The following is a 23,421-nucleotide window of genomic DNA, read 5'->3' on the forward strand; positions in this document are numbered from 1 at the left end:
CAGTTTGAATTACATCGATAATGTCAAATCCTTGAAGCTCTGCAGTAATGAGTTCAGAAAGCCAGAGGATTCCTTATTAGAGGCCATTTATATGATTTATATTGCCATAGCATCTGGAGGACTCCTCACAGATCAGAGCCCATGTGTGTAAGGCACTTTACGATGAGTAAAACAGTGACTGCCCCTTCCCAACAGATCTCTCAGTCTAGGATTATGAACACGATGAATGCGACAGTTGGATGAACAGACAAATAGAGGTGGTTTGGAGAACAAGATAAAGCGAGTTATGTTTGCATAAGTAAGTTGTACATCTAGTTGTAGCTAAGAACAGTGATGCAGCTGATGCTAGTAGAAACAACTGAGTATCACAAAGCAATTTGTAACTGTGTATCACAAAGCAACCTAGGCCCTAGAGGATAGTTGTGTAGACCTGGCTTGACATGAGTAATCGAACACGGGTGAGGCCACATTTCTTGGGAGACAGGACTAGGGAGGTAAGTGTCAGCTGGAATAATTTTTGGCTATAACTTGAGACCTGTAGACAAGTCAGTCCTTGAGAACAATAGTACTATGGCCGGTAATTATAAAGGGAAAAATGTTGGCAGTCGCTGTTTTAAATCTGAGTGGTAGCTGAAAGTCTCCTGTGACTTTAACGGGACCTTTGTCATAGTTTTTCAGTGAAACCAACGATATGCTGAGTGGGAATTTCCAAAAGTGTTGCACATAAGTACTATGAGTAGAGATAATTTGGCACCAGTGTTTATTAGAAGCAGGATCAAGATGTGGTAATTGGCAGTGACGGGTGGTAAAGCAGATAATGTGGTCTGATCAGTCTCAGGCTGATAGCACCTCAAGGGTTGCTGTCAAGTAGCTAGGTGGCTGGTGATCTCAGACATTGCTATGCTCATCCCGTACAGGGCACTCATTGGTAAAAAGAAAACGGCCTCAGCACCTGCACTTCTGATGAATGGAAGCTAAGTGAATCTCTCTATTGGTGCTATGTTGCTGTGGGTGATGAGGCTGCACACTATGAGGCAGGCAGTGTCTGACTGTTTTGCTAACAGCTCTAGACATGAAAGTAAGCAGAGTTGTGGTAGGAGCTGTTCTGAGTCCCACTTCTTCTCAGCTACACTTAGGGGTGCTAGTTATCCTGGAATGTGCTCCCTCTCCAATGTAAGATCATCCAAATCTAATAAGCCATTCATTTAGGTGAGGGTCCTCGAGGCTACAGATGAAATACTCTTGAGATATTCCTTATTGGTCTAGGGTAAATCTTCCTAAAAAGCAATTTAGGAGCCTGCATCCCCTCTTAGGCTATGAGGGCACACATTTCCAAGACATTTAAGCACTTAAGTCCTGTTGACTTACAATGAGACTTAGGCTCCTAAATCACATTTGAAAAGGGGACTTCAGTACTTCTGAAAATTTTATTGAATTTTATTTTATAGCCTGCCAAATAAGGAAGAATGGCTTCATGGCGATGGGCAAATAAATTTGACTAGTGCATGTACTTAATTTTGTGTGCTCTACAAAAGGTTGTAAGTTGTACTGTCACATAACAGCTGGTAGTAGAGTCCAGAGTGCATATTTGTCTGCATCCCTCTGTTCAAAAGGAGAAGCGCTGGGAGCCCTGTTCTTTTACATTCTCTGTAATCTGAAAGGTAGAAGCATACTGTTATCATGCCATGCTTTCCATGGCAGCAGTGGAACTCTTGTTAATTCCTAGGAACCTGCAAGTGGAGCAAAGGTAAAAGCTGAAAAAGCAAATGGCAAAATTGGGATTAGACTTTTTGGAGTAGTACTTGTGACTGCACTGGAGTGTCTTGAGGACACGCTGCAAGACAAAGGCTACGTCTTCACTACTCGCTGTATCGGCGGGTAGCAATCGATTGCTCGGGAATCGATATATTGCGTCTCATCTAGACGCGATATATCGATCTCCGAACGCGCTTATATTGATTCCGGAACTCCACCAACCCCAATGGAGTTGCAGAGTCGACATGGGGAGCCGCGGACATCGATCCCGCGCCATGAGGACGGTGAGTAATTCGATCTTAGATACTTCAACTTCAACTACGTTATTCACGTAGCTGAAGTTGCGTATCTGAGATCGATTTTCCCCCGCAGTGTAGACCAGCCCAAAGAGGTAACGTGTAACTGCGAGGTGCAACAATTGAATAGTGAACTCCAACACTGTTAGAGCTTTCTGAAAAGTAAGGCTACTTTTGCTTTATGTTGGAGTCTTTTAGTCACTAAAACAGTACGCTGCCAAAGCTTCTACCTCTGATCAAGAATTTCTATATTGTGAGATTTGAAGCTACATTAACTCTACACACTATAAGTGAAATCAGCAAAACATGCAAGTCTCCTCTATGTATTTAATCTCTTATTTGTAATGTAGAAGTCGGCTTCCTCAGTGACTTGATCTCAGGCTCCATTAGTAGGCGATTGTAAAAAAATGAGCTTTTGTATTGGTTTCTAGCTATGAAATGGAGATATCTGCTTAACTTTCCTGATGGATTTTGGAAAGATTAATTATCCTTACTAAGGTTTATACTGTACACAAGTACATGTATTTACTAGAAGGATATGGACAAATAAATTGTAGTGCGATTGACTTAAAATGGCATTCCAGAGTCTAAGTTTCATTTGAAAAAAAATTAGGACAAAATTTTTCAAACCTGAGTACTGAAGTCAGTGGGAGCTGTATGTTTGAAAGCAAAGTAAACTGAATGAGCTCTAGTCCCTTTTTACATACGCGCAGTCTGTCTACACAAAGGGTTTCCACACCTGCTATGCCGGTGTAGGTGAGGTAATGTAGCCTACTAGACGAAGACACCTGGGGTCAGTTACCAGCTCAGCAACTGTTTTTCTGAGTGATCTTTGGCAGGTCATTTTCCTCCCCCTGCCTCAGTTTACTTATCTGTTAAATGGGGACAATCTTACTGACTTCTTCTGTAAAGCACTTGGGAGCTCTGGATGAAAAAGCACTCTAGAGATCTAGTATTACATTGTTGCAAAAAAACTCCAGTATGGGCAAAACTTTAGTCCTTCTCTATATGAGAAAGTCATAACAGTTCAAATTACATTGGGCTTTAAACCAATTAAACTATCCAGTGAATACCAGTGTGTGGACACTCTTGTTTTGGTTTAAGATGGGCTTATTTTGGTTTAGTTTAAACAGATTCCTAATTGACTTAAGCTAAATCCAAATAGAGAGAACTCGTTGAAAATCTTTGTCAACTTCTTTCTGACAGAAAATTGGGTTTTGGATTTACAACCATTCATGAAAGTCTCCGCTTTCCTTCAAATTTTGACATATTTTTTTTAATTGGAAAACCAAATACCTGAAAATGAGAGGGAAAATCAGCTGAAAACTTGTTGGCTTCCAGCCGAAAGCAAATAAAGAAAGTTGTGTTTGGTTTTTCAGTAGGGAAAAAAAGTCAGTTTTATCCTGAAAACTCTGACAGACACAGAATTTGGTTTTGGGCAGTTAAAACTTTTTGCACAAAATACACCACTTTCTGACCAGCTCCCGAAATAAGTCTGGTTTAAATTAAAATAAGAAGCTTTGCACCAGTTTAACTAAATAGGCAAAGAAATAACAGCTTTGGTTAAAGTGGTGCAGCTTTATTGTGTGCAGACAAGGCCTCAACTTCTAGCCTCCATTGCTCCCAGAGTAACCTTCAAAATGTGAACCAAACTTAAACCATGTGGTCCTAATTGCTTGAAACACTAGCTCACAGAGCTGTGAACAACTCAAATCATCTTAGTAGCTGTAAGGTTCAGCTTCCAACATTAACTATTTCATTTGCACTGTTGCTGTAGCTGTGCTGGTCCCAGGATATGAGAGAGACAAGGTGAGTTAGGTAATTTCTTCTGTCCCATCTAGTGGCACCGACATCACTTAAAGGGAGATTATGAGTCTCCTCTACAGCCTTAACTAACAGCCAGTTGGCTTTTAGCTCATGCAGTAGAGGCTCATGCACTTAGTTCCAGAGGTCCAAGGTTTGATCCTATCTGTCGACTACTGGGGTCTGTTGGTGTTACCCAGCTTCTGGCAAACAGGCTAGGGACACCATCTTGGCTAATAGCCATTGATGGACCTATCCTCCATGAACTTATCTACCACATTCTGCAACGTATGTGGAGTTCTGATATCTACAAAAGTAGCCTCACAGAGTGTACTGCAATAACCTGAATGCATTTGTAAAAGGGGTGGGTAACTATCAAGGTCTAGCTAAGAAAAAAGTGATTGCAATTGCCTTTTCTGACATGGACTGAAAAAATAAAAAGTGTCAGCTGGGATTCAAAGAGTTGTCCAGGGTCAGAAAGCAACCCAAAACTGCAAAGCTCTCAGACAAAGAATGGGCAAAGGCCCCTCATTAACTGAGTCAGTCGTCATATTTCTCCATGCTTCCACCCCCAACCTCTGTTTTGTCTAGATTCTACCACTTGCTCAAATCCAAGTCATCATATCAGCCAGGTTCTGGGAAGTCTGATAATGTACCAGCTAGATAAAATGAAAGAATGAAGAGACGGTTGTCATCTACACAGTGATAATACTGCAGCCCTTTCCTTACTATTTCCCCCAAGAGAAAGCACGTTGAACAAGAGGGCTAGGAACATCCCCAAGGAGATCATCAAGAGACACAAGCAATCTCCATCTGAACCACAAGTGGGTTAACGAAATCTCATAGTAAATGGTATCAGAGTGCTAGCAATTTAAAGAAACAGCATGGACACCTGACCTTTGTTTCGAGGTTTAGTGATGGCTCTGTGCTGATGGTTAATTACCATTGACCTGAAGGGTTAGCAAATGAATCCTTTCATTATTTGTTCTACAATGAGCCATTTTAATAGACATTAAGACACTCTTAGTCCATCATCTAACTTTATTTCCCTCATTCTCTGGGATACCACTCAGGGCTTGGCTATAATTGCGAGTTACAGCACATTAAAGGAGCCCCGGGTGCACTAGCTCACTACCCGTCCACACTGGCAAGGCATGTAGAACGCTCTGACTCCATGGCTAGAGCACTGCTGGTACTCCACCTCGGCGAGTAGAATAACCTTTGATGCGCTCCCGCTGGAGCGTCCCAGCATCAGTGTGAATGAGGTTTTGCATTACTGTGCTCTGATCAGCCTATTGTCATTGTTTTGGATATGCCCTTTGAAAGCTCTGTTTGACAGCCGGCATGCTTATCTGCTTAGACACAAAGCAACCATTACTCTGGAATGCTGTGTGTGTGAGAGAGAGAGAGAAGTGGGAAGGAAGGGGGAGGTCTGCTACAGTCTGAATTTACAAGACAGCATGCTGACATGCTCTCTGCCCCCCCAAAACCCTCTCTCTCTCTCCCCACATATACACTGTCACATTCCACCCCCTCCCCCATTTGAAAAGCACGTTGCAGCCACTTGCATGCTGGGATAGCTACCGCAATGCACTGCTCTCTGTGGCTGTTGCAAGAGCTGCTAACGTAGCCATACTAGTGCGCTGTCAGCTGTCAGTGTGGACAGACAGACTACAGAGCTTTCCCTACTGCACTCTACGAAGGCTGGTTTAACTCAAAGAGCTCTACATCTGCAAGTGTAGCCATACCCTTAGTAAAAGTGCACCAGCAGAAACAGTTCTCCAAATCCATACTTTCCAGTCAGGGTTTATATTCCATGTTACGCAATGTACATATACTCTGATCTTCCCATAGACTAACCTCCTTTTGTGTTTTAATTCATTCCCTTCAAGCTCTATAAAAGTGCTAGACTGAGATCTTGAATTTCCTTTATAAATAAGTAAATCTTGCAAAGCCTATTCAGCTCTGACATCCTCTCCTCATCTGTGATGATCTCTGCAGAGATGTCTTTCAGTGGTTGACCTTCTTTCAGATGCTTCATAACTCACATAGAGATTGATTGTTTTAAAGTGGAATGACCTTACACCTGATACGAAGAACTTTTCTGTCTTTTCCTTACTGAACACCATTTAGAGTAGGAACGGTAGCTGATGAATCTGAGCTAGCCTAGACCTGTACTTAGGAGACTTTCATCTTGGCAATATCTCCAAAAATTACCAATTGAAAGTTTTCTTCTTTAAAAAGTGCAAGCAAACAACACACACAATCCTCCATTTTCCTCTTAAGTTTTACTGCTAATTCTGCTCAACTTCAAATTAATGAGTACTGTAAGCAAAAAAACAGACCTGAAGCAAAAGTGTCTCAGCTAGCCAGCCAACCCCTAGTTTAAATTTATTCCAGGTGTGGCACCTTCCTTATAAGAATGTGTGGGGAACTGGATTTGCTCAAAGGATGCTGAGCATCCTGATATATTCAGGAAGGGGGGAAAAAAGTGAATTCCTGAAATGGATCAGCTAATTAACCATTGTATCATTCACCTGAGTCATCACTTATTAAGGAGCTGTCCTACCTTTGCCAAATGAGTTGGTCTGTCCAGCTTCCAGTGGGCATGTGTCAGTCACAAAAACCACCCTGTTCACAGCGGTCACTAACTTAATTACTTCTTGAATCTCAAAAAGAGCCTGGAAACTGAGCTGTTCTCTCAAGTAGTAGTATCTCTAGACCATGGAAAGGCAGCAGGGAGACGCTTACATTGGTATTGCTCATGCTATTTCTGGTCTGTGGAAAAAACAGGGCTTGTCTCCACTTACCGGGAGATCAACACACAGTGATCATTCCATCAGGGGCTCGATTTAGTGGGTCTAGTGAAGACCTGTTAAATCAACCGCTGATCATGCTCTCATCACTCCAGTACTCAACCAGAACAAGAAACATAAGGTAAGTCAATAGGAGAGTTTCTCCCATTGACCCAGCATGGTGTAGACACTACAATAAATTGACCTAAGGTATGTCGACTCCAGCTACGTTACTCACATAGTTGGAGTTGCGTAACATAGGTTGACTTAGTCCCATAGTGTAGACCTGCCCAAAGTCTTCAGGGCTAACAAGCCAATATCTTGTGTGGGCAGTAAAATGCAGAACATTCACAATTAATGCTGAGTTTCAGTACCTCTTAGAGGTCCAATGGGGTACAAAGTGGTAATTAAGGATCTATGCAAGACCTTATGTCCCATTCACGGCAGAAACCACAGAACTATATAGCAATGCCCCGCTCCTCCTCCTCTCTCCCACTCATTGTCCCTGGCCTCACCAGATCAGCACAGTATTCTCAGTGGTGTTTACTTTATACTGTCCCCAAACTTTACATTTTGGTTGTGTTAAAGATTTTTGTACTGACATTGAGTAGCTGCATTGACTAAATTGCAAGGGGAAAACAGAGGTTTTATCAGCCAGGAGGAATGGCTTGCAGGAAGACATGAGCAGCAGTTCTGTCTTTTTGGCATCCAAATTTTGGTACTGGCATATTTGTCCAGGCCATATGTGGCCTCTCTCTGGGAAATGCAGAGATGTTAGGCACATGACTCTCAATGCCTTCATTTCTACATTTGATTAATACACATTAATTCATTTATATAAATGACAACCCTCTTCCTCTCCTCAAAACAAATGCAGACAACTTCCTAGCACGTCTTGATTTTGTAGATTTGGCCATTGTGAGTGGTGGAAACATGTTATTTACTATCCTCCCTTAATCAGCACAAATATTAGTGGGCGAACAAACAAACAAACAAATGTTTGATAAATTATTTCAGAAAAAGATCATTGTGCTGATAGGATTTCCAGTCCAATAGCTTTGTGTTCTTTGAAGAGCCAGCATCCCAGTGTGAATCCCAGTCTTTTACAGGCTTAGCACATTTGTTTCCATCTCTCTGAGACTGCATGATCAGAACAGAAAAATCATTCAGTTCTGATTACCTTCTTGCTTTTTACTCTTCTTGATTTCTAACTATTGTAGTGGACACTATTTTGAAATGATACAGCAATACCATGGGTTGGTACCTTCTGAAATCATCTTAGAAACCCAATTTTCAAATGGTATAAAGAAATTATTAGCTGACAGTGAAATAGCAGCTGCTAAAATTATGTGAGGGAAAACTGTAGCAAAGGTCCATATGTGGCAGAACTTTCTGAACACTTTTCCTGGTTCAGTAAATAACAAGAGAATGTTTACTCTTGGGAGGAATAAATCAAAGTTATCTATGATTTAATTATTGTCCATGAACATTAGCTACACTTCCTAAAGGGCTAGCTGGGGTAATTTGTATTTAAAAATGAATAATGTAGCACAATACTGCTTTAATTTAGTCACCTGCTTAAATATTTCTTTAGACACATGAAGAATCTTAAGAGCTATAAAATCAGAATGCTGAACTTCTGGGCTGTTCAGTTTAGGCATTTCGGGATGGCCCATTGGAGGCAAACACGCCAATGAGGAAAATTTGAATCTGTGTTCAGATTCTGAAACTCCTGAAAGCCTAAAGGATGGGAATGGACCTCTCTCTACTTCAAAGAGTAGCCTGAAACGTGGCTAGTCTAATACCAAACTATCTTTGCAACCCAAAATTTACTGGCAATTTTTAGAAAAATGATGAGCAATCATGAGCTTGCCCACGTGCCAGAGAGGAACCAATTTTTATCCAGAACCTGAGAATCTTTCAAAAAGGTTTTCATAATTATGGCAGTGCAAAAATACTTTCATAAGAATTTATGAGATAAAAGAAATATGCTTGAAGTGAGAAAATAGGTAGGGATTTAAAAAGTCAAGGTACAGTGTTTATTATGGTAATACAACATAGTAAGGTTGGCAATAGAAGAGAGAGAGGATGTTGAGTCTGCAAAGAACTAATTTAACAATGTGGTTGACACCTAAATGTACATGGAAGACAAAGACAAAGAAGGATGTTGGATGATTCTCAGGATGTTAGGCCTCCAATTTGAAAAATCTCGCAGAGCACAGGCAGAGCAGAACTTTGATCATAAGCTGGGGTAAAGAATTTGTATTCAGATGCTAATTGCAATAACTTGTGCAAAAACTGAGGAAGAGAAATAATTTCCTGAGAAGTGAATTACCTATTGGATAAAGACGGCACTGTTAAGTTTGTTCAAGGCCTGTTCCAGGAAGACGTGCCAGACTTAATAACCAGCAATGGAACCAACGGGTACTGACTAGATTTAATAATCACAATACTTTCAGAGCTGAGATGCTGATGTATTAAGCACCTCAGTAAATCAAACAAAAGCTTTTAACTTAAGAAAATCTGAAGTCAAGGAAATGTGAATCACACATGGGAGTTTTGCTTATAATTTTGTTATCTATAGTAAAAAGACTGATGAAAGGGGGACTATTATGTATTAAACCATTTGAGACTGAAATGTGCTTTTAACCTAATTGTTTCCAAAGCGAAAGAAGAGCAATTGATTCTACGGTAAGGACATCAAATAGTACCCATGCAAAATTCTTCAAAAACTAAACTGAAAATTGAACTTAAATTGCAGATAGCTTCTTATTTTTGCTTTGAGGTACTGTGTGGATTCCTCAAGTGGATTTGCTGGAGAGCGTTGTGGCTTGTTTTGCTGAAGAGTCACACACTAGAGCACTCATTACCAAAATTTTAAGCCCTGCCATAAACTTACATATTATTGTCAAGCTTTCAGGTACTGACTGCGAAGATCTTTCTCAAATCAGTGAGGGACCACAGTAGCATGATGTTTACTTTACTGAACCCGACTATTTCATTAATATAGAGCAAAATTTTGGCTGTGCAGTCCACATCCATTCCTCCAACCAATGTCAACATCACAATGCAGAAGCCTTATGATAGGGGAAATGATCAGAACTCACCTCCAGATAAGATGAGCTGAAATACAGAAAGAGAAAACTGGCCTCTGTGACAAAATTCCTCATCTACCTTGGTGGGTCCAGCGCTTATTGGCGGATTTGCTCGCCTCACAGATTTACCCTGTGGGTCAGGAAACAGCCCAGAGACCTTCCCCTCTGGTAGAAGCCACAGTCCAGGTCAATTCCTCCTGTGTTTGATCAGGAGTTGGGAGGTTTGGGGGAACCCAGGCCTGCCCTCTACTCCGGGTTCCAGCCTAGGGCCCTGTGGACTGCAGCTGTCTAGAGTGCCTCCTGGTACAGTTGCACAACAGCTACAACTCCCTGGGCTACTTCCCCATGGCCTCCTCCCAACACCTTCTTTGTCCTCACCACTGGACCTTTCTCCTGCTGTCTGATAACGCTTGTACTTCTCAGACCTCCAGCAATATGCCTGCTCACTCTCAGCTTCTTTGACACCTCTTGCTCCCAGTTCCTCGCATGCACTTCCTCTCCTCTGGCTCCCCCTTTGGCCTGACTGGAGTCCTTTTGTAGCATCAGAGGGGCCTTAATTAGAGTCAGGTGCTTAACAGCCTCTTAACGTGACTCTTAGCAGGTTAATTGGAGTCAGGTGTTCTCATTAGCCTGCTCTGGTCACTTCGGGAACAGAAAACTGCTTATCCAGTGGCCAGTATATCTCCCTTCTACTACTCTGTTGTTCCCAGCTGGCCTGGGTCTATCACATCTCCTATAGAATGCACAGGAAAGTGAACAGCAAAAGTATTTGTATTATCTTTGCCCTTATGCAGGAGAGAATGGAGTCATATTTTTTCCTATACAATTTTCTGTGAAGAGACTGGACACTGAACTAGACCAGTGATTTTCAACCTAAGGACCCGAACATATTTATTTCAAAAGATTAAGAGGTCACAGTCAGTATTTTGGGGACAGTTTTCTCTCCTGTTCTGCTCTTTTCACCCCACTGAGGTGATGCACTGGAGCTTGAAAACACCTGCAAAACCCCTAGTGCTGGGGAATCCCCCAGTCTGAGGGGGGTTGGCTGGCTCCTACATATCTGTCCCTACCACTCCTGGCTCTGGGGGATGACCTGAGGACAGGTAGAGGAAGTGGCTGGAGTGCCCTGACTTCTGGCTGCCCCAAGCTTGTTTATGATGCATTGGGTGATGATAACCAGCTGACACAAATTAAAACAGCTCCCAGTCTGCTCTAGCCTGGATTGGAGCTGGAGTAGAACATCGAAGAGCCATAGCTGGCTGTTGGTTCTCAGCTTCACCTCCTTTTCCCCTTTCCTGGGCTGGCCTCAGTAGCTGTGCGGGAAGAAGAGCAGAGCCATCCTTTGTAAGGCACTCCCTCAAGCTCAGGATGAGCCAATTTAGTCCTATCACCTTCTTTCTGTGGCTCCCAGAGCCTGTCAGGGAAGCAGATGAATAGCCAGTTACTCTCTGGGGGCATCCTTCCTTCTATCTCTGTGACAGAGCAGCAAACCAGCTAAAGAAAGAAAAGGCCACCAGCTTCTCATAGCACTCCTGGCTACCACCAGAGCTGATCCTGGTGCTGCAGGGAAGGCAGGAGGAGATTGTGCCTCCCCATAGCGATGAGGTGGATTCAAACACTTCAGTTTACACATTACCAGGGGCAGCTCAATGAGTTAAGAAAATTTGTTCTTGACAATGCAATTATTCTTGAGTCACAATGTAGAATGCTGAGCACCACAAGGGACCAATGCCCGGACACCCCTGATTTAACAATATTGTTATGAATTAAAAAAAACAAAAACAATCTGGAGACAAATCAGCTAATTCTCAGCTGAATGTTGTCAAAAATTCTTGCAGGTCAAATGCCAAAGTAGCAGCATGTGGTAAACTTAACCATTATTTAAATGAAAGTTGGCAGAAACCACTGCATCTAACCTGAGGTTTATTTAACTTACATTTATCAAAATAGTCTGGATGCAAATTAACTTTCTTTGTGTAATATTTATTGTTTAAATTTCCTTGAAATGGGACTGGCAGGCACTTCTCCTACTGCAATGAAATGGTGATACGCTGCAAACATTTTAACAAGGCGCTCCCTACAAGTTTCCAACTCAGTCAGCTGTGTGGGACTGACTGTTAAAATGCACCCCTCTCCTCAAACATTATCCAACAATTCCATACTCTGCTCTTCTCCAACCTCCAAATCCATTAAGTCCTGGCCCAGATCTATGACCTTACACAGAAGGACAGACTAGATAATCACAGTTGTTCCTTCTGACATTGGAACGTATGACCCACAATACTTCCTCAGAGCATCTCATGGAGGCTCCCCTGTCTGGCAGCAAGAGTGTTAGTGGCAGGCAAGTTGTCCTGTGGTTTCTGGCAGTCATCAGTGGTTTGGAGGTGTGGACTTCTCCTATGTGGTGGCAGTGAAAAGGGAACAATTTTCCCTCCCACTCCCAGCTCCTCAAACTCCAGGCTGAATAGGCTGACATCGGTTGGGAGAAGATGGCTGCAGAACTCTTGGTGCTGAAACAAACAGGCCCTGATGTCTGGCTGCAGCAGCTGGTGAGGGGAGGGATGGGCAGGAATACATGGTTAATCTCCCAGGTTCTCCTTGAGGCACTGATGGGAGAACCAGGAGGGGAGTTTCCTTTGTACTGCTGCAATAGTGACTAGAGCAAAGCTAATCCTTGTCCAGTTGCCGTGTACTATACAGTTTACATCTTCGAGGAGATATGGGACTTCGTTCTCCTCTCACTTACAGACCAGTAACCCCCTTGCCTTGTGATTTACATCAATGTGAGAGAAGAGAACTGGCCCTCTAATTTAGCAACTAGAATGAAACTTTTGGTAAGCTTCACAAATTTATTTATCATGTTAGAATCTGTTCCTTATCAATGTTTTCCAAGTAGTAACATGCCCAGCTCCTTTATTTCTAATTAAGTGTACTCTTATAGTGTTTGCAAATTAGAATCAGTATGGTAGAATTTCCCTTCAGGCCCATGATGAATATTTCCCCATTGTGGCAGCTGGAAGAAGAGTTCAGCTAGAGTCCCACTGCAAACAATTTAATTGGAAGGACACTCTCCACCTCTGTGCTCTTTTATTTCTACTTACCTGACCTATAGCGCTCATCCCGTGACCCTGAGGACCTGCGACGGTGATATCGAGAGGAAGAGGAAGGGGTAACAGGAGTTCGACGTTCTTGTGGTAATGCCTGATCCACCCCTGCATTAATGAAAAACAAATAGTTCTGTTCGGATTACAGAAGATTGTTGTCAATGCAGATTTGAGCACAGAAAAAGCCAACTGAATGTTCAGCTGTTAAACCATTTGATTTCTATTGGTAAAAGCATTGCTAATACTTGGTCAGCTATTCTGGTCTAGTTATGTCAATGCTGCGGACCAAGCAGTCAAAGGAGCATACATTCTACAAACACCTAACATCAAGGGGGATGACTCCAAATTATGATAAGCTGCATAGTCAACAATATTTAGTTGGAAAAAAGACCACTTCCATAGTTCATGATTATAGAAGTACTGTGTGTAAACGATCACAGTAACTATTGTATTTTGCTTCACTCTAGTTAAGCCTAGAGTGCTAGGCACCACCTTTCTAAAAAGACAAATAGAATTAGAGTAACAAATGATTCTAGGTTTGAGAAACAAACTAAATTGCTTAACCTTTCTCGGTATTTTCTGTCTGGAGAAAAAAATGGAAAGGAGTGAAACTACACACAAATCAGGACCTCACTTTGCATGGTCACAGAAGTAAAAATTAGGGGTCTAGACACATGCTGTGTTGCAGGTTTATATTTTTTATTTGTAGTAATATTTTTTTTAGCTTCCAGAAGTTTCACAGTTGAATGCTCCTTCCTTGGTAGATGAGGGGAAGTGAGCAAAAGTCTGCTTTATTTTTGAGTGACAAGAATTTCCAAGGACGTGATAGACAAAAATCTAAATACCAACTCCACATTCTAGATGTGTTCCAATTAGCACTAGTTGAGTTTGAAAGGACTCTTCCTCAAAGTGACATGTCAATTTTTTTTTAAGTTGGAATTGTACCTTTTACTATTTCTTTGTGATGTAGAAATGGACATGTCAAAATACTGCTGTTAAATCTTAACTCAGAAATACCTGCAAAGTCAAGTGTTGTCTTCCCTGGTTTTGCTGGTGGCCCTGTTAGATGTCTCAGAGCATGCTTAGTATGACAGCTCACCTGAACTGAAAGGGCGAAGGTGCTGACTCTCTAACAAAGGTTTCTTTTATCCAGAATGTTAATAGCAATTGAAATTAAATAAGTGTTTGCATTAAATGAACTGGCTCAAACCCCTTCCTTTAGTTGCTCGGCTTTCATGCTACTCTCTTATGTCATTTCACTAGCTCTCTAGTTACTGGTGTCTTCCAGGGCAGGCAACCTGAGTTCCTAACATAAGGAAACGAACAGAAGCAAACATTCCTGACCTTGTATAGATTGTGAAGAAGACAGAAAGGGCCCATGTTCCTGTTTTTCTTTCCTTAGCAGGTCACCAAATCAAGAGCAGAGTTTGCTTTGGTCAAACTTTCTAAAAAGTTTAAGTCAATAATGCTGTTTAAATCTGTGCTTCGATGCACTACGTGTTTTCTTCAACTATCCATTTTGGCTTTCTAAGGCTGTGGTAATAAAACATTTCTTGGAGAAACTTGTATTTCACTTAAACATTACTGAGTTGGTTTACTTGCAACAGCAGTACCTGTATTGTAAAATTTTCCATCAGTGGACCTGCTCCCCAATATGCCCTAGCAGACTAGTGGTATTGGGGAAAGAAATCAATTGGGCCCAGCTATAAAAATGTAAATGGATGATTATAATGAAGAAAGGGATTATGTTTAGTTAACAAGAAAAGAACAAGTAATGGGCTTTAGATGGAGCAGGAAAAATTTAATTCAATACTAGAAAACCTTCAACTATAAACAGGCACAGAATGGAACAAGCTGCTAGAGGAGGCAATCGATCCTCTAAAGCAATATTTAAGACTAGACTATATATCATATATACTCTATCATAAGGCAGTTGGTTTATAAGTCGACCCCCACAGAATGGATACGTAAAAATGGAAAATTTTTAAAACCCATTCATAAGACCCTATAATTCAGGGATTAGCAAACTTTGGCTCCCGGGCCATCAGGATAAGCCACTTGGGTGCCCAGATGGTCTGTTTACCTAGAGCGTCCACAGGCACAGAGGTAAACCTAAGTAAACAAAGTGTCCCAGCGCACCAGCTGCTTACCCTAATGGGCCGGGACAGCAAATGGTGGGGGAATTTTTTTGGGGGGGAGAATCTGGGAGTCAGGAGAGTAACCCCTCCATACCCTAGCCCTAGCCTGGGACCTCCACACTCTCCCTATCCCATCCCTTCCCACCTTATCTGGGGAGGATGTCTCTGACCTGGCTGGAGCTGCTCCGGCAGGCCAGACTGGGCGGCACGGCCGCAGCATGTTCCAGCAGGCTGAGCTGGGCAGCACGGCTGCAGGGTGTTCCAGTGGACCAGACCGGGCAGCGTGGCCGCAGCATGTTCCAGTTGGCTGGGCCGGGCGGCATGGCCGCAGTGTGCTCTGGCGCCCGGGCAGTACCACCACAGCCTCTTCTAGGGAGCGGGGCCGAGCAGCACGGTTGCAGCCTCCCAGCCCCAGAGCTGCAGCTGCTTCGGAGGCTGGGGGGAGAGCAGTGTGGCCAGAAGTGTAGAGAGTCTGGCCCCACCTCTTCCCTTCTGGCTCTGCTGGCTGAGCTGCCTCTCCTTGCTCCCTCTGTTGTGGGGAGGGGCTGTGTCCCACCTCTCCCTCTCTATACCCATTCATAAGCCAACCCCCTTCTCTGGTACTTCCCTTTTTTACTAAAAAAAATTCGGCTTATGAACGAGTATATGCTTATGAACATGCAATACAGTTCTGTTAAAATCCTTTGATCCAGCTGCAAAAGGACTAGATCAAAGTGAAAAAAACTGCAAAAAAGCTGATCCTCCACCAGTCTGTTACAATAATCTATAATATGTGCTTGATTGATGACTCCCCATTTTTCCCTAAACATTGTAACCAGAGGGCAAATTAATATCAAAACACTCAACAGGACACATTCATTAGTATATAAAATAACCTCACTCTATATAGTGTAACACAGAGTACAGAGATATAAAGCATCTACACACTGACATTTTTGTATGAGAAACAAGAGCTAAACCTGTACAGAATATTAAATACCATGCAACCCAGGTCTATAGTAAACTATCTCTGACCTGTGACATGCTGTACTTGTCCTGTGACTGGAAAGGGACTTTATTTCCACTAATTCTGTCTGACAAATTTTAGTGCACAAAAAGGTGAATGAAATTAGCACCAGTGACTGACTTGCTTTGAAATGACTGACTATTCTCTGCTCACTGAATGTTTTTTCAAGATATGCAAAAATGTATTTTGAACAGCATTATTTTAAGTACAAAGATCAGAGATCAATGCCCTATAGGTACCAAGTTACATCTAAATGTTCTTCTGCGTATTAGTGAATGGCCTTGATTTTAACTCAAATTTCATCAGCTGTTAACTGCTTTTTCTACTGCATATACCGACTTTAGCTTACAAAGCAATATTGAGGAATATAACCTTATATAACAGCTATTTAAGAAATATATTGCAAGTTGTTAACATAATTATAAAATATATATACGGAATGCATGAAACTGGAGATAGTCTCCATGCCCTTTCCTAGTTCTCCTTCACCTCTTCTTCCTCCTTTCCAATCTTTATTGCTTCTTGGTTTTAGTTTAATTGTAGTGCTAAGTGCTGATAATGCATCCTGCTTTGCCCTATCAGATAGAGGGCAATTGTTTCTTTAGCTATAGCTGACATATGTCTTTGATGTTTCTTTTATTACTTTGGGCTGACTCTATCAAAATCTTTAATTTAAAAATATTTAAAAGCTGAAGCAACTAATTTAAGAAAGACAGAAGGCATTCTTAAGCAGAGGTTGAATTTCTTCTTATAAAACTAACCTATTATATATAAAACCCTGGGAGATTCAGCTGTAAACAAAACCAACAACTTCAGGGACTGGGGGAAGGAGAGGGAAAGGCAAGCGATATTTGGAACACAGTTTAAAATATTATTTACTATTAGATCAACTGCTTTACAGAGCTTCTCTTAAGTGATTGTTGTGTCTTTAAATCAAAGCTGTGTGACGAATGCATTGTACGGTGTATGTACGTGTTAAATGTCATGCCACCACAATTGTACTTGTTACATCTCATATTGCTATAATACAAGTAAACAGTAACTTCCCTGGAAACCATGACAGCCCATGCTAAATATTCATGTACATTCACCTACAAATGATATGCAAGAGATACTCCGGCCTCCATACTCTTTGTAAGCACAGTGGTGCAGTACTCCTCATGAAACATCAACAGGACTAGGTTACCCTCCATATTTATTTCAGCTCACAGATATGATTGCAAATGGGTTCTCAATTAACATGGCAAAAGAGCGTCATAAATTTGATATAAATTGTAGAAATGGTGGCATGGCTCTGATTCTCATATGCCTTCATAAATCAAATCTGATTCAATAAACCATCAGGCTGATATAAGCCAGTAATTAGGCTGTAGGAAATTAAGATTTATCAGCAAGTCACTTCGCCTTTCTGTGCCTTTGGCTATATCTAGACTATGAGCTAGGGATGTATTCCCCTGCTCGTGTACACAATACTCGCTTTCTCTCTCACCAAGCTAGAGCGAGTTTAAATAGCAGTGTAGCTGCAGTAGTATGGGTAGTGGCAGTGGAGGAACGTCTGACGCGTGCCAAGTACATACCCACTGGTTTGTACTTAGCATGGCTCAGCCATGCCTCTGGTGCCGTTATAGGTGCTACTGCAGTCACATTGTATTTATGCTTGTGCTAGCTGGATGAGAGATAGCACAAGTATGTGTATGTGAGCAGGAGAATAACACACCTAGCTTGTAGTGTAGACATAGCCTTAGTCATATTCCTAAAATGGGAACGATGACACTAAGGTTCTTTTGAAAGTCCTACCCTAAGTGAAAATCACATGGGATTTGTGCTCCTAACACACTTAGGTGCTTTTGCAAATCCCACCCATACCCATCTTTGTAAAGGGCTTTGAGGTCAATCAATGAACATTTCCCCATAAATGTTAAAATATTATTAGGGCATGTACAAGTAGCTCTGAATTATTTTAATCCCAGAATCAAGCTTTATTTAAACATCTTGCAGTCTTTGCAACCGAACTGTATGCAGTGCTACCCTTGTGCATGACAAACCAAAAGTGAAATAGACTAGCTTACTTCCATTGTTGAAGATGAGTAATGTGCACAGGGTAAACCACATTAACAGTAAATAGCAAATTTGATGTAAAAAAGTTGAAATTAATAACACAAGCAAGGAGATGTTCCCTTTAATTTAAACAGAAAACTACTTCCACATACAGAATTGGAGGGGCTCTTATATGCTAAACTGTTTCCTAAGGCTTCTTTACAATAGACTTTTTCTTAACATTTCCTGCCATTCTATACTAGTGGTGCTCCAGCGTTCTCGTAGATCTATGAAAGGAGTGGTTGTTGCCATTATAATCACTTTATTTCACATTTTAATTAGACAGAATAATTAAAGCACTGGTGGCTGGACTACTCTGTTGCTGTCACAAATGGAACTACATTGGTTGCAGCAATGATAGGAAATTATGAAAAAGAGTTTAGCAGAGACACAGCATTTGATTAAGAGAGAATGAACCACCTATGTTCAAACTGTTAGCCTGAAAGCTTAATTGTTGACAACACCTTCTGTCTGTGCTGTGAATAAGCAAATTTTCTGGCAACATGATGAAAATAAACTGGGCAAAAGCACAGCTTACATAGGATGCAGATAATTTCGTTACTTTTCTTCCAGGGAGGGCTCCTAGCACACACTCAGCTGTCCACACACTATCATACATAGAACTGACTGATTGAGTTAATCAAGATAATCTTCAGAAAATTATTCTGAAAAAAACTCTAATGTAAGAAGAAATCATTCAGATGTTAGCAGTCAGAACCGCTCCTTGAGCAGAAGGCCTGGGAGGGAAGATCAAGGTCACCACCCCCATTTTACAAGTAGGGGAGGCTGAGGCTAAGAAATTAAGTGACTTGCATACGGCCATGGTCTAAATCAGCATGGCAGAGAGGATTAGAATCCTGGTCCCCTAGCTGCCAAGCTGATTCACAGCATCTCTCCGGCAAGTTACTTTGTTCTGCCAAGGCTCAGTTGCTGAATCTGTAAAACAGGGAAACAGGCCTGGTTTAATTCTTATACCCTTTATATTTCAGATTTCAGCACCTGTAAATATCCTGCCCCCTACTTTACAACATACTAACTTGCCAAGTAGGGTGATCAGATATTCTGATTTTATAGGGACAGTTTCAATTTTTGAGTCTTTTCCTTATATAGATTCCTATAACCGCCGCATCCCCGTCTCAATTTTTCACATGTGCTGTCTGGTCACCTTGTTGCCAAGTAAACTTTGGGAAGTCATTTAAGGCCTGAAACAGCAAGATGTATAACACCCTCAACTCCTATTGAAGTTAAGGACTTGCAGGCTGAGTCTAATCCACTAGATCAGTGGTTCTCAAAGCCGGTCCACTGCTTGTTCAGGGAAAGCCCCTGGCAGGCCGGGCTGGTTTGTTTACCTGCCGTATCTGCAGGTTCGGCTGATCACGGCTCCCACTGGCCGCGGTTCGCTGTCCCAGGCCAATGGGGGCTGCAGGAAGCACTGCAGGCCAAGGGATGTGCTGGCCGCTCTTCCCGCAGCCCCCACTGGCCTGGAGCGGCGAATCATGGCCAGTGGAAGCCACAATTGACCGAACCTGTGCACGCGGCAGGTAAACAAACCGCCTGGCCCGCCAGGGGCTTTCCCTGAACAAATGGTGGACCAGCTTTGAGAACCACTGGCTAGATCACATTACAACTCTTCCCCTCCTATTCCCACATCTGTACCAGGCAGAAAATGCCCCCAAATGTTTTAGGGAAACTCACTGTGCTCCTTTCCTAATTTAGCAGTACAAGAAGTGTGCTATGGTTTTAATTTGCTAGCCTCAGTTTATCAAATAAGGAAAGTGGCATAATACAAAGGTTCCCAAACCAGATATTCAACAGTTATAAAACAAATTTAAAATGAAAACAATCCTGTGCACAGAACATCTGCACCTTTATTTGATGTTCTGGCAAATACAGCTTGAGGAAACAAAAGTTACGTGGTAGAATTGTTTTGTTTTCCCAAGAAAAAGTGACAGCAACCTTTTTCTGAGACTACTGAACACAACTGAAACACCTCCACTAATTTGCATCCATCTGCTTTCAATAGTATTGTTAACAACATGTAACACTTTTAACGGTACAAAATCATTAACTCTTTTAATCCCTGCAACACCCAGGTAAGTATTATGGTGAAACTGATGCTGAGAGAGTTGCTCAAGGTGTCAGAGAGAAAACTTGTCATAGCCTGGACTAGAACTTGTTCATAGACCAGTGCTCCGAATCAATGAGCAATGCTACTTGACATTAACAGGAAACTGATAACAAAGTGAAGACCCACAGTTGATTAGCCTTAGGCCTTAATATGGATTCTTTCTGTAGTTTTATTATATTCATAATCATTGATCGGATAATAATATGGGAGCATTCTGTGGGACAGACCATCTCCGTTATGGTGTGCTTGTAGTCACAACAAGTGCAGTTGGGGGTGCGGCAGCTGCTCAGCTTCCACAACAGAATCCTGAGAGGACCTCAGGCAGGGCCTACTCTACTGCGTTTCTGGGAGTTTTGAATGCTCTCCTCACCTAGATATGTCTGTGGGGGGATGGACAAGCTCCACGGTGCACCAGAGCATGAAGAAGTTAATGAATTATCCTAGAGACAAGAGCAGAAGGCAGCCCCATCCCACATCATCTTCAGCAATTTCTTGCCTGCACAGAGGGCATACAAAGGAAAGAAGGAAGCTTCAATGCATGTCCTTCCTGGCCTCAGGGAAGGTAAGTGGTGAATCGACAAGCCAAGAACTAGGAATCCCAGGCTCTTTGTTGACTTACTAATGATCTGTATGTCAAACAGCAGGAAAGGGATGAATTCTGACCCCTACAGAGGGCATGTGCACTATGTCTTAGACTTCTACAGGACTATCCAGAGGGCTGAGCACTGGGATTTGACTGAGTTATATACAGCAAGTCAATGGCACAGCCAGAACTAGAAGGCCTGTCAGTCTACAATGCTTTAACCACTTTATTGTATGAAATCCCCTCGGCAGCATCCATCTGGGAGACACTAGAGACACACTTGGTTCTTTTCAGTTATTCATAAGAACGGTGATTTTTTACTTCATTCTTATTCGGACATGGTCAGTAATAGGTTTCCAAGTGTTGCCTTAGGCCATGGTGCTTTTCCATTAACCATGTTTATGTACTTTATTGTAGTAGATGCCCAGAGGCCTTCAGGAGAGAGATGCTTATAAACAACTATTCACGTGAAAATATACATTTCTTGTGCTCACCAAAACGAAAGTAAAAGAGGGGCCGGTTTGCTGCTGTGCTGGCCGCTCGCTCTCTAGCTGCTGCTTCCCGGATGTCACAGACCCCAAAGTTGGCAGTGCGGAGCATTCTTCTTGCGGCTCCTTCACTGTGTTGCAGTCTACACCGTACCGCGGCAGCTCCATTCGCTGCTGTAACAAGTTGAAAAAAACTAATTAATTCACGTTTAGTTTTTTTACATTTGTTACAGCAACGAATGGAGCAGCTGCCCCCATGCAGTACAGCACACACACATACAAACAGACACTACGGTACACTCACGGAGCCACATGATCAGTGTTCCGCTCTGCCAACATTGGTGTTAGTAATGTTAGCAAAGCAGCAGCAGGAGGACTGGATGCTGGAACAGAGGGGAACTGCCTTTTGGTTTACTTTCCATTTGGTAGGCGCAGTTGCAAAAAATGCAGATCCCATCCCTTTCCCACGCCCTGGCTCCCACCAAAAATGTATTGTGAAATTCAATCTCTTTATTGTTAATATTTCTAAAACATCCTCCCCTTATAATAGAGAGTTCTAGTACCAAACCTTATAAATGTTTGCAGTTCCCCATGAAAACAGAGTACAATAAACAAATGAGTGACATATTGGATAATAGGACAACAATGTTCAAGAGGTCTTGACAAACACCTACAGGAGGCAGCCCTATATGGAGAAGATTCATCTCCCCGGGGTAGGAAGCAGAGACCCTCAGCCATTCAGCTAAGTAAAGGTTGAGAGAAGAAATACCACAATACCTCTTTACCAATTTTGTTTTAAAAGCAACAAAGTGGGGGAAAAACAAAGCAAACAGAAAACTACAAACACAGCGGAGACCTATGGTATAAATAATCTCAGTTACAGCAGGAATATACTGTAATTTTACAATTTTAATATCCTTAGTGCAATAAAATCATTCATTGCAGTGCTGAAACAATTTAGAGCCAAATTTCCCTGCCCACTTTTGCAAGCAAAGGGGACTCAGCTCCACTGGATCTAGATGGAGGAATGCAAAAGAAAGCAAGGCCATCTCTGCAGCATGGTTCCCCTCTTCCTCCAGTCACAGGAAGTCCCGCTGGGTCCACTGCAGGATTCTGGAGGAGAGGGGGAAGAGCCTCTCTCCCCTTCCAAAGGCAGAGGATATCCACTGAGATTTCTGCATCTGAATAAAGCAGCACTAGGCCACTTCCTTCACTGATGACAATTTTGTGTAGGCTGCTTAACCAATGGCTAAACAACCTCTGCAGAAACCATACCAGTTGGTGAGGATCCAAAGACCCTCTGCCTTCACCACAGATTGCCAAACTCTAGCTCTCTGAGGAGAGAGTTTGAAGGAAACTCTTTGTAGGTTCATCTCAAAGGGTTCTCTCCCTCATCTCTTTCCACATTACATGGGTGTCCGCTTTGGAGGATATAGTTTGCCCTGGAAATTGAAAGCTCTTTGGAGAACAAGCTGAGAGACAGAAGGACAACTGACAGTGCTCAATAAATACTACTAATAAAAATATGAATTATACCAGTTTGCAGAAGGTTTTGGGGAGGTAATGGGGGAGTGAGTAGAGGTGCACAGAGTACACAGGTTTCAGTGAAGCAGATTACGAAGTTTTGTATACACTTCGATAGTTTAGTAAAAATGCTGACTGCACAGAAGTTTAGGAATCTTGTAGGATTATGGGGTGTTTTGTTTGATCGGTCTAGTTTTATAGCTGTTCCCAACAGCTAGCAAATGTCAAGATTTGTCAAGACCTCCCAAATCATGCTGCACCTTTCTGGAGAGCTGGGATGGCAACAGCTAGGTCTGTAATGCCAAGCTTTTTTATTATTATTATTTTTTAGATCTCCTGAACTTTGGGGGCAGAGCCAGTAAAGTCCAAGGACACAAAAACAATATCTTGCTGTAGTATGCATGTGTGAGCAGATTAAACATAAACCCTAAGCTACACTTTATGGTAATTACCCAGAATTTTGTAAAGGAAGACCTGAACTATGGCCCATAAGATTAGCATAGGTAGACACTGATTCCTGAGTGGAGCCCCACTGATGTCATTGGACTCTGTATAAATACAAGAGTCTTGCATGGATCCTATTACAAGACTGGGGCTTATGCTGATGTA

The 23,421-nt window shown here is 42.1% G+C and overlaps 1 protein-coding gene across 5 annotated transcripts in view; it reads right to left on the bottom strand.

The window, feature by feature from the left end:
* DIP2C (disco interacting protein 2 homolog C) overlaps positions 1 to 23,421 on the bottom strand; it is a 480,496-nt gene that overhangs the window by 165,881 nt on the left and 291,194 nt on the right. For 3 of the 5 annotated variants that reach the window (XM_050942214.1, XM_050942215.1, XM_050942213.1), the window contains exons 3-4: positions 21,295 to 21,462; positions 12,846 to 12,956 (exon numbers count right to left, since the gene is read on the bottom strand). In XM_050942214.1, coding sequence (XP_050798171.1) covers positions 12,846 to 12,956; positions 21,295 to 21,462 — 279 coding nt within the window. The remainder of the gene's footprint in view (positions 1 to 12,845; positions 12,957 to 21,294; positions 21,463 to 23,421) is intronic. The other 2 variants (XM_050942217.1, XM_050942216.1) reach the window with 1 other exon arrangement.

Source organism: Gopherus flavomarginatus, chromosome 2, assembly GCF_025201925.1.
Source record: "Gopherus flavomarginatus isolate rGopFla2 chromosome 2, rGopFla2.mat.asm, whole genome shotgun sequence".
NCBI lineage: Eukaryota > Metazoa > Chordata > Testudines > Testudinidae > Gopherus > Gopherus flavomarginatus.